This window comes from Anoplopoma fimbria, chromosome 7 (genome assembly GCF_027596085.1).
Source record: "Anoplopoma fimbria isolate UVic2021 breed Golden Eagle Sablefish chromosome 7, Afim_UVic_2022, whole genome shotgun sequence".
In the NCBI taxonomy this organism is placed as follows: Eukaryota; Metazoa; Chordata; class Actinopteri; order Perciformes; family Anoplopomatidae; genus Anoplopoma; species Anoplopoma fimbria.
Genome location: NC_072455.1, coordinates 5,942,592 through 5,958,170, shown reverse-complemented (window position 1 = coordinate 5,958,170; position 15,579 = coordinate 5,942,592). Strand labels below are relative to the sequence as shown.

At 41.8% G+C, this 15,579-nt stretch overlaps 1 protein-coding gene across 1 annotated transcript; it reads right to left on the bottom strand.

The window, feature by feature from the left end:
• Window positions 1-4,302: 4,302 nt before the first annotated feature.
• On the bottom strand, window positions 4,303-6,767 carry gal3st3 (galactose-3-O-sulfotransferase 3). Its single transcript, XM_054601998.1, has 2 exons — window positions 6,685-6,767; window positions 4,303-5,641 (listed from the first exon to the last, which is right to left on the bottom strand). Exons 1-2 carry the CDS (start codon window positions 6,765-6,767, stop codon window positions 4,303-4,305), a joined length of 1,422 nt encoding a protein of 473 aa, XP_054457973.1.
• Between the last annotated feature and the right edge of the window lie 8,812 nt (window positions 6,768-15,579).

The following is a 15,579-nucleotide window of genomic DNA, read 5'->3' as shown; positions in this document are numbered from 1 at the left end:
CAACAGCAGGCCATAATGACAGACAGTCAGAGGGGGGACGCAGCATCATGATTGCTTCAATCACAGTCATATCAAACACACTGCTTTGCATTTTGGGTTTTTTCACCCCTGTGAAAAGCAATTTGTTCGCTCATTTAGTATGGAGGTAATTTCAAACGACTGATTGCAGGATGAAAAGTCTGGTTTTGGTCTTCAGGGAAATAGAAACGATTTAGAATCTGAATCTTAATTGAGCAACTGTCGCTGTGTGTTATGTATCGCTGCTGATGAACAGCGTGTGTGTGTGTGTGTGTGTGTGTGTGTGTGTGTGTGTGTGTGTGCATTGCTCTAATATTCTCAATAATTCAAGTCAATGCATATCTGAATAAATCTGCATTGAAAGAGAGAAATGGCAGAGACGGAAAAAACACATCCACTCACAGATGAATTTAAATCATTTAAACTTTATTCGTCACGTTCACTGTCCATCGTTACAAAGCTTTGGGGCCCCTAGCTCTGATTGTCGTTAGCCATTTGCTCAGAGCCCCGTCACTCACGCAAACCTTTCCGCCCAATCGCAAAAATTCTTCACAGCTCACAGATAAGTCCTTAAACAGAAGACGGAAATAAATGACGAGCAGATCAAAGAGGCAGTGATGGGAAATACAGTCAGTTAATCATCGAGTATGCCATTTTCATCCAATGTCAATAAACCTGTCTGTTTCACTTCCCTGCAACATAAAGGCCCAGCAGACACCAAAGAAATGTACCTGACACCCCAAGAGAGAAGTTTCATTTCCCAGTTTAACGAAAAAAAAAAACAGTTTCACGATGTTGCTCTTAAAAAGTAAAGAAGGGGCACCTAATGAGAAGATGATGAGATTTCAGCATTCTGTTTTTCACAGCCCCTCATTCTCCACAGAAAAATACAACATATTAGACACGGCAGCATGACCGTTACTGAAACTCTCCCACAAGAAGCAGAACCGCCGGGCGAACAACTCGTGCAATCAAATCAGCATTTACAGAGATTCACAGCCACGAAGAGATGGATCATAAATGAACAGTTGAACGGAAAATAAAAACATATTCTTCAGCTGGCTCCCATTCAGACAGACATGGGAGGAAATGCATTTTCAAAAATCACATTTTGATCATTTATTTGCCTTCACTTGAATACAAAATGACTGGCAGACCACAGGAATGTGCTGACAGTATCTGAACTCCACCTTAAGTTTAAAAATTAAGTGTGCCAATGCGTCTCTGGATCCAAAATAAATGAATATAGACAATTTGATATAAATTATCATACGGAAAAAAAAAAACTTTGGGTCTCCGTAAATGCTTAATTAGTGTTCAACACATATTCAGGGTTTTATTAATATTTTAAAGCAGGTTGAAGCAGTTCAGGACTTTAACTCAAAGCCAAAATGCTTTCCTTTACATGTAGCAGCTGAATTCAAACTTATCAAAATATAGGTTATCAGCAAACTGATGTAATGTATAAGGCTGGTGATATTCTGTATTTATCCTGTTGTCAACAAATCCCATGAAAACACCAAAACCAACAATGAAACGATCCCAAAATCTCCAAAAACCTATTATAAACAAAGGAATGTGTCACACCGGTGCACTTGGTTACATGTTCCATCATCACGACGAACAGGGGCACTGTAGTTTATTCTGAGTCATCTTAAACACACCGTCCTGATGCTGGAAACAGTGACTGTTGCATTAAATGTGTATTTATCCACAGCTGAAAATAGTCCCAAACAAATTCACTGTTTCTTCTGTTTGAGTAACAGCTGCTAAAAACTACAGTGCCCAGCTGTTTAAGGGAATTAATGAGCCTTTAAAAAAATAGAGCCACATATATGTGACCCATATTTAAAAATTTACAGTAGGAACCAACACACTTGAAGCTGTGTGCCACACACAGGGTGGAGAAACCAGCAGACACAGGGATTTGTTAACGTAGGAACAATAAAGATAAACTCCAGCCTTATCCTTTAAAGTGATTTTTTGCAGTGTATGTACCTTGAAAATATATTACACATATCTGAACACATTTCAAAACCCTGTAAATGAATAAAAATATGCTGTCCATTTCCAGCTTTCTAAGCCGAGGTTCTGCGGTAAATTCAGATAAGCACATTTTGAATTCAGATATTCACAGCCACTTAATGAAACTGTTTATCCTCCACTCATGTCTGCATTCCACCCCGCTGCACTTTTTTCTATTCCTGTCAGCTCAGCAGCGGTTTGTGTGTTTTTCATTATTGTAACCTACAGTGTGACCACAAAAGCTTTGTGTGGTTGAGCACTTAAGCACCGCCGAATGAAAGATTCATTTTAAAGCGACTACACTTGTTGCAATGTGCGGTTTTTCATAAGTTTTGCATTATGTAAAACCTGTGTAGAATTAATTCTTTATATCATTGCCACATGCCGTGTTCCACCTGAGGTGGTATGCTCAACATATGAAGGCTTTTAATCCAGTGATTCATGAAAAATAACATTTAAAATACAGTAATGGGACTCTTTAAATCCCGATTATAAATAATACATAGTTTTAATAACCCTTACACCATTATTTCCTTTTGTTGCCATGCCAACTTGGCTGGCCTTGGGAAAAAAATACAACATGAAGCAGAGAGTGACGCTACCTGGCTCTCTCACAAACACACACACACACACACACATAAGTACACACAGACATCCTTCCTCCGCCCCCCTAGTTACTTAGCAGTGTCCTGCTGATCACTGGAGGAATAAAAGAACATAAACGACACATCAAATATGAGCAGAATGGATTAAAAATGGATGACAGCTGAGATAAGTGGCGACATTTTAAGATCACAGCCAAACCATCCGGCCCACCAGTCACATCGATTGCTCTCGCTTCGTCCTCCTGCGTTTCCGGCGTTAAGAATGTGCAGCTTTCGCCTGCTCCTTGTATTCTTAATGAAAATGTACGGCTGTGTAACCTAAGAACACGGGCCATAGGAGCGCCGCGAAGGGGAGACGATTAAATATTCAAATAACGCGACCCACAGGCCTCAAGTCTTTGTCCTGTCAAGTTGTTTTTTACCTTCTTGTTTGTGCCAGTGTGTGCAGTGTGGGGTTGCTGGTTGGTCACTAAATCCATGCCTTTTCGTATAAAACGAAGGCCTGGTGATCTTATTGCGATAAGATGAAAAACAAAAACCCCACATGCCGAAACCTAGAAAGTCTCTGGGCTGCGAGATGTGATCTCAGCTGGTGGTCTGAAGGAAACTGGAATCAAAGGTGAGCCGGGGTTGAAGAAAAACAAGATGTCAGTGCTGCTCTTTGGGTTGGGAGCCTTAACCCGAGGGTAGCAGCGGGGATGAGGGATGGAGAGGATGGAAGCAGGGAGGAAGCCAAAGAGGTCGAAAACTCAGCCTTGATGTGTGTGTGAAATCTCTGTGTGAGTCATAGCGATAATGGTTGGCCAAGATGAGCATCCAGTCTTTAGGCTTTTTCCATCTGTAAAAGGTCTTTTTAAACACCCACCCTACATTGCTTTTAAGCTTTGTAAGAGCAGAAGAAGAAGAAGAAGAAGAAGAAGAAGAAGAAGAAGAAGAAGAAGAAGAAGAAGAAGAAGAAGAAGAAAAAGATTTGTTGATTGTGCTGTTGTATTAATGGTCGGATGTGATCTTAATGTCTGTCTGGCCTCTTAGGAGGCTCTTTGGACGCCTGACAGCTGATCCCTCTATGTCATTATGTCCCTCTTAAGGACCTAAAGTGGCATATGTAAGGGAGAGAGAGCAAGAGAGGGCCCGAGAAACAGAGAATGAAAGCAAGTAACATGATACTATATCATTGTAATGCACACAAGGCCTACTCTGTGCCTCACAATAGGCCCAGATATCGCCACTTCCCTATTGAGTCCCGGGTGCACATAACAGATTTGCTTCAAAGCACCACTTTCACCTAAAACCCCTCTCCGATCCGCCGTTGTCGGGCGAGCAGAGTCGTGCAATCGAGCCGAGTCCTGGTGTAGATTTCTCCCGCCCTTGTGTCTGCCAGCCCTGATGCTGTTTCACAGATCAGAGAGGGGAGAGATTCAAGTTCAAGTCCAGATACGTCTAACCCCCCATTTTCCCTCCTTTTTCCCTCATTTATTTTCATCCCAAACTCTGTCTGGAAAGGATAGAAGAGACATTGATTCAAGAACAACCCAGACTCTTTCCCGAGGACACCCTTGTTTCCAAAACCCACCACCAATCAAGCACCAATGTCTCAAGGGACAGGATGGGTAGGACAATGCAGTCTTTTGGGCACTCAGATTTTATACATTGTCTAATTTGGAGTCAGTGAGGCCTGAGTCTGTGTCGATTCATTCCCTGACTTTGTGGTCCGACCTTGAGTTCCTGCAGCAGGGTTTGAGGTGGAGGTGGACCTTGTGACTGTTGCGGAGCCCGGGGCTGCAGGTGGCAGTTGGCCACTTTGCACTTGAGGATGCCAAGGCAGGGATTTGCGTTTGGGCTGTGGGGGGGGATGTGACTGCTGTGCGGGCCGCAGCTGGTGGCTTCGGCGGTAGTGCAGTAATTGCGAACGTAGGAGCACTTCTGTGTACTGGAGTTCGGGCATGATGAGCTTGAGGCAGAGCTCGTGGACCTGTCTCGTGAAGCCCATGCTGAGATTTACCGGGAGTTCGTAGCCCACAATGTCAACTTTTCCACTAGGAATCCAGGGACGGAGTTCCTTATCTTTGATCTTCGCAGCCGATCGGAGAGGCGGCGTCCGCCCACCGAAGCAACTCTTTACTAGCCTCTCCTGGGCTTGCCGAAGGAGTTTCACCTCCCTTGCCACGCAAGCCGGACCCAGAGCTGAAATCTTGCGCCATAATGTGGCGTTGAAGTGGTCGTAGAGACGTGTATCTATGACATTCCAGGCACGGATCTTTGAAGAAAGGGCCGATGTTAGGCTCTTTTTTGAGCTCGACATCCGCATGTTCAGTTTAATGTACAGGATGTCTTCCAGATCCCAAGAGAGGAGATGGCGAAGGAGAATCAACGACTCATCGAAGTATTCGGCAATCATCACCAGGGAAAAAACTTTGTCCACTTCAGCCACAAAGCTCTGCGCATACGCCGTATCTGTGTCTGGGCGGTCCTTGTCTCCGCCCAAGTCGTAGGTCGCGGCGTTGTGTCCGTACATGGAGAACTTGTCATCACGTCGGTAGTAGCGCCGGGGCTCCTCTAAGAAAGCCTCCAAGGAGCCATTGGGGACCCTCCTGAAGCTCTGACAAACCTGGTTGTAGTAGCTGAACAAGGATTCAAACATGGAGCCCGGCTCTCTCAGGATTGTGATATAAATTGTGCCGTTGGGCATCAGGCGCTGCATCTCCGCCTTGTTAAAGCGCATGTGGTTGGTGACGATGTTCGCCGGTAGCGTTTGTGGGTGGACAAAGTGAGAAGTGAACAATAGTGGGTAGCAGAACTGGTGGCCGCAGTTCTGCAATGGCAACGCCACTGTGAGGTTGTTGCGCTCTGCGAAGCGGAAAAGAATGTTCTGCATGGTGCTGCTTGCAGTTTTGTGGGTCTTGAGGAAGACCACATTTTTGTGCTTAGGTTTCAGGCCCGGAGAAGGGTGGGAAGGGATTGCAGGACAACCGATGTTGAAGGCCTCCATGTTCCTGGAGAAAGAAAAAAAGAAAATGCATTGATATATTTGAAGCTCCATTAGCTCCAGGAAAAAAAGGAGCAGCTACTCCAAATAATTTGGAGACATTAGAGACATAATTGCACAGAGACTAGACAGATAATGGAGGAGACTGAGGTGTAGGACAGGACAGAGGTACAACGGGGAAGTAGAAATCAGTGTACATGTGGGGAATTGAAATGAGGAGTCAGAGAAAAGAGGGCAGATGGAGGATAAAGCAGCTAGAGGACGGAGTAACAGAGAGAAGTAATTATGAGGTGTGTTTGTACTGCATTTACGACTGGGTGATAAATCAATATTATAATTTATTGACTTTCAGTGGACTCATAGTGTGATGATTACACTTGAATTGATATCCTTTTAAAAAAACTTTGACCTGTTAATCTTCGTTTTAAATTTCTGATTCCAGTCCTATTACATAGTAATACTACAATTTTTGCGTGAGCATTGTGATGTCACTTTAGGGCCTACCATAAAACTGCTTTGCATCTTATAGTTTACAATTTGCAACTGGAGTATCATTTTTAATAAGATGGAAAAAGGGCTAACAAAAAATCCCAGAAAAGGAGGTGTTCACACACTGAATACTCTGCAGTATTACAGCACATTCACTGCAGACTGAACTAGAGGGTCAGATATTTAAAAGGTGTGGAAACAAAGTGTGAAAAGTAAAGTAGAAAGACGAAGGGCATAGCAATAACGGACACAATAAAGACGGGCATGTGGAAAAAGGTTTAATGAGCAAAACGTTAAGTTGAAAAGGGTACGAGAACAGAATACAGGGCTGTCAAAGATCTATGATCCCTCTGCTTTTATAATTGGTCCCTCGACCAGTTTGGCAGTGCATCTGCACTCAAAGTCTCTGTATCTATAATAAGCTGGTCCCGCTATTAATTTGACTTGAAAAGAAAAAGACTGACATCTTCATAGTAATTAGCACCGTATGAACTCATAGAGAGATAGAGGGTAAGTAATGTATGGGTTTTGCATAAGTGTGGGCGTGTTTCAATCACTCACCAGCTCAAGTGGCCCCCATGGAGCAGCAGAAGACTGACAGTGCTGATGGCGACGAAAACCAGGAATATCTTTTTCTGCCCCATCTCTCTCCGTCTCATTGTTCCTGCGGGAGGAAGAGAAGAAGAGCGAGAGTGAACAACGGGCATGCGTAAAGGTAGAGTAAGAAAAAGCGGGAGAATGTGGTTCAGGTGGAGGTTTAATGAGGTGAAGCGAAAATGGGGATGAGGTGGAAACGAGAACGACGGAGGAATAAGAGGCAAACAAGAGGTGGGGGGGTTTCAGAGGAATAAAAAATGACAGGAAGCAGAAACGAAGAAGGGAAAAAAAAGGGAAAAGAGGGAGCGAACGCTGGTGATGAGGATTTTTACTCAGCAAATAATGGTTGGTATCCATTAGCGGCGGAGGCCAGCGAGGCTTAGCTTTTGTCACTCTATAATAATACGGTGAATGATACCTTCATTAACTTCCACAGCTGTAAGAGTCACACTCACTGCTGGCTCAAACAGAACAGACGTCCTTGTACATTAGGTCCTGTCAGTAACGATTGATGTATGTTTATGTGGAGAGAAAAAAACAACGGCGCTACACAGTGAGAACACTCTGTGGCAGAAACTACCTCCGTGTCACTTGACCCGCCCAGAACGCCACGACAGCAATGGAACCTGGGAAGGAGTCCAAGCCTCTCTCGACAGCATCTCACTTGCATGACAATGGGGCCGACGTCTCTCTCTTTGATTACACCGCCCTGTTAGCATCCGCACACATGCCAGCGGTGACGAAAAAAAGACATTTCTCGCAAAGCGGCGGATTTTCACACGGCGTACTCCATTTGGTGGGTGCTCTAATCCTAATCATGGTGGAGGAGCATGAAAGCGTCAATTTTGAGCATGTGTGGCCCCGTGGCGGTGTTAATGTCGCCCACTCAGGTAAACGGGATCATTAAGGGTTTGCTGCTTATTTTGGTAAAGGATTCAAATGAGCGTTAAATCTGCCCAAACATACTGGTGTGTTTGATTAAGATTCAAGCAACCTGCGTTCAAATCAAATAGAGCTGTGGCATTTATTTTCCTTAGGGCAGCATAATTATTATCATATTGTTATAATCCGTCATTTTTGGATCAATCAATTTATCATTTGATCTATAAAATGTCCAAAAATATTTAAAAAAAATGCCTGTCAAAGTTTCCCAAAACCTAAGATGATTTTTTTCAAACTGCTTGTTTGCTCAGGGGGTAAAGCGGGTTGTTTTTCAATCAATTAGTTTGCGGTTTTAATGCGGCCTCCTACTGTTCGTGGATGGGTCAAATGCAGAGATCAAATGTCACTGTGCTGTGTCCAAACTGTATGTGAGGATGAAAATAAAGTTGTAATTTTTACAAAAGAGAGATAAAACAGCAACTCCTCACATTTGAGAAACTGAAATATGCAAATGTTTCGCATTTTTTTCTGCTTTACAATGACTTAAATTATGAATCAATTATCTAAATAGATGGCTAAAACCTAACCTAAGTTTTAACTAACAGACAAAAAACAACAACATACAACAAAGAGTCACCCTTCAATGCAAAGCTCATAAATAGGCATGAGATGGGAAATCATTTCATGTGCAAAATAAACAAACTGGTGAAGAGAGATGATCCCAAAGGTTCTTAATAAAACCAAAATATGTTTCCAGAATACAAATTAAGCATTCAGCGAAAATTTGACAGCTGACCTGACGAGTTGTAGAAACTGACATTCATTTTACTTTTCGATTCCAAAAACAGCTGGGATTAACTGGTTGGACCAACAGTCACACACAAATGCACAAAAACACTAAACCCACTCTGTTTACAAACAGCCAGTAAAGCTTTCACTGTAATTGATGCACAGATTGTTGTAGAAACATTTTTTAGTTTTTTTTTAAGTTAATCCTTTGTCGATGTCAACACAGCATGTCCTCTGCCCTTCTGATGGCCCAATAATCTGACCACAACTGCATCTTAACTTTCTACTTTTTTCTTTTACAGTAAAAGTCAGTTGAGTTGATATTGTCCACATTGATCAAAGACCGAGGGATGCAAAAGCAATCCAATTTATCCAATTTGTCCAAAATCTCAAGATGTTTAATAGGCAAAACAAAAGCTAAAGAACACCAACAAATCCTCACATTTGAGAAGCTTTGTTTGATGTGTTTGCTTGTTAAATCACTTAAATAATAAGTCAATCATCAGGAAAATAGCAATTGATGAATCTTTCAAGTATTCTTATGTCATTCATTTGCAATCATTGGCATCACCAGTGACAAGAAAACAAATTCACACTTATCCAAGATTTATCCATCACATTTTAGATTAATTTAACTTCAGTGATGTGAAGTAGTTCACCCAGCAAGGTTCCTGGGAAAAGTGCAGTTTAGCTCTAAGTGTTTCCTTTTATATGTAGCATGCCAAAACTGTTTTCTGCTCCGCGTACACATCGGCTTTTAGAGACGGTTCAGGATTCAGCACAAAACAACTCACAGCACTTTTACGGTTAGAAAAAAAGGTTCCTTCGTACTCTTTAATAAATAAAATGTTCTTTTTTAAAAACATGTTTCCTCTCCCCTTTACCTTGTTGCGGTTTTGTCTGAACACAGCCTTAGCGGGGGGAGATATTTGTGTCTTCCTCCCTTCAGAAGAAGGCATTTATATCTCGTACAACCAAAAAAACAACCTCCAGTGACTTGAAAAGTGCCCGAGCTGGAAAATCCATCGAATTAAACATGACGTTTTAATGTGGGTCCGCCAGGGTTTCAGTTTTATTGACCGCCCCCGAGTCGAGTGTTTTCATATTTGTGCCCTCCTCACGTCATCCTCTCCTTATTGTTCATCACATTACACTGACCTCAGCAACTTTATTGTTAGATCCTTATTGTATTTAGCGAGGGATGCTCGGTTTGGATTTAAAAAACAGCAAAGAAAGCCCTAAAGGTGTTCAGACTGAGAGGTGGAAATCCACCATAGTTAGCCCAAATCTGTGTGAGAATTGTGCTTATATAGGACTATAATTAAAGAATTTATATGCAGATTTAAACGAAGAAAAAGCCGCTAAAATAGGCAATAGAATTATTTCCCATTGCAAGTAGACAACAAACTTCAATGAAGGACCATTACCAACATTCTGAATACACTTATTTTCAATTTACCTGCAAAAAAAGTGCTTGAACTGTTCAAAATTATTATCACTATTGTTGAGTACAATGTCGTAACTAAATAGTCTACAGATATGAAGACTAAGACGATGAAAAAAGACCTACATGGTAATAAAAAGTTTTCCTCCAACATCTGTATATTCATTAAAAACACTTGCATGAAGCTGAACAGGACGAACTTTTTATTACAGTCCTAAGAAATGTCACCTTCACCAAGTTGGTCAATTACATTTAGGTACACTGGCCTTCTCGGCTCGAGGTTTGATCTCATCTGCATAGGAAAATGTCACTTTTATACCTGATTGGACTGAGGCATGAATGAAACGAAGCACTGATTCTGAGTAGTGGGATGCAGTAAAATGAAGCCTTGCAGGGGGGCTGCTTTTATAGTGGTAAGATGAGCCGGTTGGAGTGTGTGTGTGTGTGTGTGTGTGTGTGTGTGTGTGTGTGTGTGTGTGTGTGTGTGTGTGTGTGTGTGTGTGTGTGTGTGTGTGTGTGTGTGTGTGTGTGTGTGTGTGTGTGAGGGGATGGAGGTAGATCATGTGTCACAGAGAGTTAATAACAAAGGGATTTAAGTGGCTTCATCCACCCTCATCTGCTGCCGTCCTCTCCTCCTCGTCCCCACCAACACTATGGCCTCTTTAATTAAAAAAGGTCTGATTAGGTTTCTCTTACGGTACGATATGAGGATACCTGATCCCTCTGTTAGCGGACAACGATTCAGACAAAAGGAGATGGACAGGAGAAAAAGATACCTCATCTTATGGACTGTATTGATTTAATGATTTACTGAGGGATAATCCACAAGGTGTGTGTTGTGGAGGATTTCGACACATGACGCAAAGGTAAAGAAGCAAGAAACTAATCCTTTAACGCGGATCTTGGAGTGGATTATCCGTTTTACATCGCAGTCAAGATTTTAAATAAGCGCATTAACTGGTTTATTCTTGAATGTTTTAGACTTTGAGGTAAAAAGGTTATAGGAGGTACAATTTAATTTTAGCTCATCTGCATTTAAGACATTTTAAGACCAATAAACACTGGATTTTTTAGGCTGATATCAATATTTGAGAATACGAAAGATCTGATGATGAAGTAACAGCTGATATTTATTTTGTTTTACCTAAAAAGTGACAAACATTTATGTATCTATATGGATTTTGGGAAATTGAAACTTGAAAGTTTATTGTTAACCTCAAAATTAGTAGCATGATAACTGGCTTTTTTTTTTTTCTATTTGAGTTTGCATTCCTTTACATGTTCCTTTAGATAAGTCAATATTTTTGAGTAGTGTAACATTTTGAATTTGACTATATTCCACAGCACTGGAGCTATCATGTGACAGAACATAATGTGACTAAAGATGGAGGATGTGTGAATGAATTATTCTCATACCTCCCTTAAATTCTTCCCGCAGGTGATTCAAACTTCCCGTCTTTACCCTCGCACTTATTTTCCTACTGTCTCTATCTTTCTGTCAGTTTGCCTCCATCTCTCCCAGAGGTCTTTCTTTTTCTTTTTCTTTTTTTTTAATGTCTCTGCTGCTGCCTCCGTGTGAAAATGTGGCATCTCCAAAACGTCTTGTGTTATGAATCAACGGAAGAAGTTTTGAAATAGTTTAGTCTCCTGCTAAGCTTGAACTCTGGGTGAGCGTCACAGCGGCTCTGCAGAAAAACAGCAGCGAGACAAACAAATAGAGACGTACAATTCAAAGACATGTAATACACACACAGAGGCAAGAAATGGACTACATGATACAGAAGCAAAAATGACAACTCCAGTCCTCACACGCACACACATAGATGCACCTAATTAGCGTATGAAGGTAGCTTCATGCTCAGTCCTCCGGGGCAACAGCAGATGCTTTGCTTTATGATCCTGTCATCTGTAACTGATCTCATGTGATGACCTTTGACCTCTCCTAAGGGGCTTTTCTACCTCAAAATAATCTAACAGTGAAATTATATACCCATTTTTGTGATCATACGGTGTATTCTTGTGCATATAAACCAGCCGACATACCAAGAATGTGCAATGAAAGCTTATGCACATATGTCAGCTTGTTGCCCATTTTCCCTCCTAAAAACACACACACACACGCACACACACACACACATGCACAGCTGTTCAGGGCCCAGCCACCAGGGAGATGACCCACAGTCCGGCCATCAGTAACTAGAGGACTGTTGCTGCGGGAAACCAAGGGCAAAGCCCGATGTACCATCTAACACTGTGAATACACACACACACACACACACACACACACACACACACACACACACACACACACACACACACACACACACACACACACACACACACACACACACACACACTCAGACCTGAGGGATACATTAGCATTAGCGCTGCCCTTCAATAGCAATGTGGAAGATGCTACTTTATGTGGTTCTTGGGTAACAGGCTATGAAAGCTAACATAAGCAAAAATATGCTCACAAATCAAATATTAACAGTGACAAGCATGGGTTAAAGGGTCAGTTCACACAAACTACAACTTCCTCTGCTGGTATCTGGCCATGCAGATGAATTTGGCTTTTGTGGCGAGGCACCACCACCCGAATATAATGTAGGTTAACAGCATTGAAATGTTACAGTTAGCCGAATGGTTTCAGTGTATGTTATATAACAGTATCGACCAGGATTGGTTTCTTGCCTTGGGAACTCTTTTACATTTCATATCCTTCACTCTCGCCTTCACTCTCGCCCTCTCTCCCCCCTCATTTCTTCACTGTTATCTGTAAAACCTAGGTTAAATGCCCCCCCTCCCGGAAAAAAAAAATCTTAAAAAGGGTACTGGTAACATTTTGTATTGCATTTCACAAAAGTTGGCGCACTTGTGAGAAGCAGGTTTTAAAAATAAATAGTTGCAGTGATGTCACCCATTGGTTTGTGGACTGCCATTTTGAAGCATTGAGTTTAGTGTTTTGGACGTAGCCATCTTGGCTTTTTGCAACCAGTGAACAGAAGTTACCATATTATACCAACATTATAGCATCATTCATGTTACTTTACTAATTTTCTCAAGCTTTACAAAGCAACCACAGAGCTCTTAAGAGAGTTATACAAGTGTGTAGGTACTCACTGTGACTAGTAAGTCGACATTGACATGTGAAATTTGTGGAGTGCCCCTTTAAAAATGTAAAAAGGGAGATGCCTTTCCAGAAACAATGACTACGTTTACATGAATCACATATTCCAGTAATTGCCCTTATTCCGAAAAAAAAAAACAATATTCCTAATAAACTGTTTATGTAATGCAAATTAATATTCCAGTAATATTCCCATTTCCATGCAGCCGTGCATATTCAGATTAACGTTAAACGACCCCATGCTGCATCCTCGCCACCGGGGCCAGTCCAACCTGTATAAATGTCCAAAGAATCCTCCTAAAACCTGAATAATATCAGCATATCCCACATGTCCTAATCAGAAGATGCTCCATTTGATATAAAGCCTAATTCTTAATATCCAAACAGAATATGATATTTACATGAGCTATTTAAAATTCAGAATATCGTCATATTTGGAAAAATAGGGGAATATGAATGTACACGTAAACATATAGTCGCTCCCGTATTAATCCAAATCAGAAGGCTCTGCCAGACCTGCATGGTTGGATACAGTAAAGCAAGAGAGGCACGTTTAAAAGCCCCTGTGTTAGAGATCGAGCACATATTCTGCTAAAAAAAGTCCTTGAGAAAGACACTGGATCTCTCTCAGCTCAAAGGGTTGCTGACCCTGCCCAGCACCGGCAACTTTTCCTACCCAGCAGGGATCAATAGGTCTCCCATCTGTTTATTACCATTTACAAGGTGCAGTGACTCTGGTTTGACTTTTTTCAAGAGGTGACCTTGTTGGAGAGAGAAAGGGGGAAAAAAAAGAAGCAGCAACTGGACCGACGGCCGACTCGACGCTGTGCTGCTAACAGCTGCAGCCCAATGCAGGGAATTTAACATCTGCAGCTGCCAATGTGTCACAGCTCAAGAGACAAAGACGTTTATTAATGACTTGAGGATTTACTTTATTTTAAGAGTCGGACGGTGAAATGCTGAGAACTATGAAGCACATGGTATAGAGCTACTGTATGAGGGGTTGTGTTTGGGGGGAGGGGGAAATGAAAAAGAGTGGTTTTAAATTTCTAAGAAATCCTCAAAGGCTGTTCTGGGCGATCTTAGAAAATCTGATAATTTTCCAGGAAGGCTGTTTGCTTACGTCTCCTCAAATCCTCAAAAACAATCTGAGATATGAGGCTTGAAATTATTTTCCACAGTGCTCCACCCTTCCACTTTATGCCATTTGGTGAAGCCACGACATCCCAAAGAGCAGAGATATTTTTAAAGCTTTTTCACAGTAGGGGTTAGATGGGTACATCAAGGCAATATCGGGAAGTTGTGTCATCAACGGCCAACAACATAGAGGCTTCTAGCAGCATAACACGAGTAACTGCAGTACTCTGCAGTGTATCACAGAGTTGAAAGCCGGGAAAACCTGTTTTTCAATGCAGTTATTTATTATCTGTAGGCTACTGGTCTCACAGGTTTGAAGAGGTTTGGTGAGTCACAAATATTTCATGATATAGAGATACAAGCAATAAAAAGCATTTCCGCATATGTAAATTGTAACAACTGCTTAAAAACGCAGCCTCCTCATTCATTTCAATGAGACGCTGCTTTGGCACAGCAGACTAAAATAAGCAGAGTTGGTCGAGCAAAAAACATTGAACCATATCTTCCAGCAACTTGCTGTGTTGCCCAGTGAAATGCATGTATTAAAGTAGATCATATTGAAACATTATCGCATTTTTACTAAGTAACTGCCGTCCTGATAACTTCATGTCCAGAGTTATAAAACAATGTAAAGTGTTCAAACTCTCGAGTCTACTCAAACCTGACCTTTTCTCACCAGTGTTGTGTTCTTAGAGACTATTTGTTGTTGTTGTTTGTTTGTCTTTATCGGTGTGAAAGGCAGTTCACAAAAAGGGACACAATACGTACACAATACAGATACAGGAATATGAAGAAAGGGAGACCGACAAAACAAAGCACAACAAACAAAAACAAAATGCTTCATCTAATCAGAATAAAACCCCAAAAATGTGATATACAAATATTATTGTTATTAAAAAATAGGCAAAGCAGTCATTATTCCTAAGGGTGGACACGTAGGTGACACATGTGTATGAGAGTGTGCATTACAACTGAAGAGAGCAGAAAGCCTGAGCCTGAGCCTTGAGCCGAAGAATTTCACAGCTTCCTGTGCAAAGACTCTCTTATCGCTCTCTCTCCTCCCAACATCTTCCCAACATCGTCTCCCTCCAGTCCTCATTACTTTAATCTGAACTGCACCTCACTGATTCCGCCTCCTCTCCACTGGGCTTTTTCCTCTCTCTATCTCTCTATCTTCCAGTTTAAATCTTTAAATCTTTACAGTAAAGGTAGTCAGGGCTCTCTGGCCAGTGTCCCTAAGGTGCTTTTTAAGCATCTGCCCCACCCTGTTCCTGGACCTGTTAGACACGTATATAGAGAGAGAAAAGCAAATCGAGTGTACGTCTGCACTTGAACATGCATGTTGTCTTTGCACGCATGTGTGTGTGTGTGTGTTTGTGCTGCCCGAGAGTGTGTCTGGATCATTACTTGTCTGCATGGTAGACTTCCTGTGACACAGGCTTTATCTCGCCCTAAATGACCCCCAGAGAGAGTGATG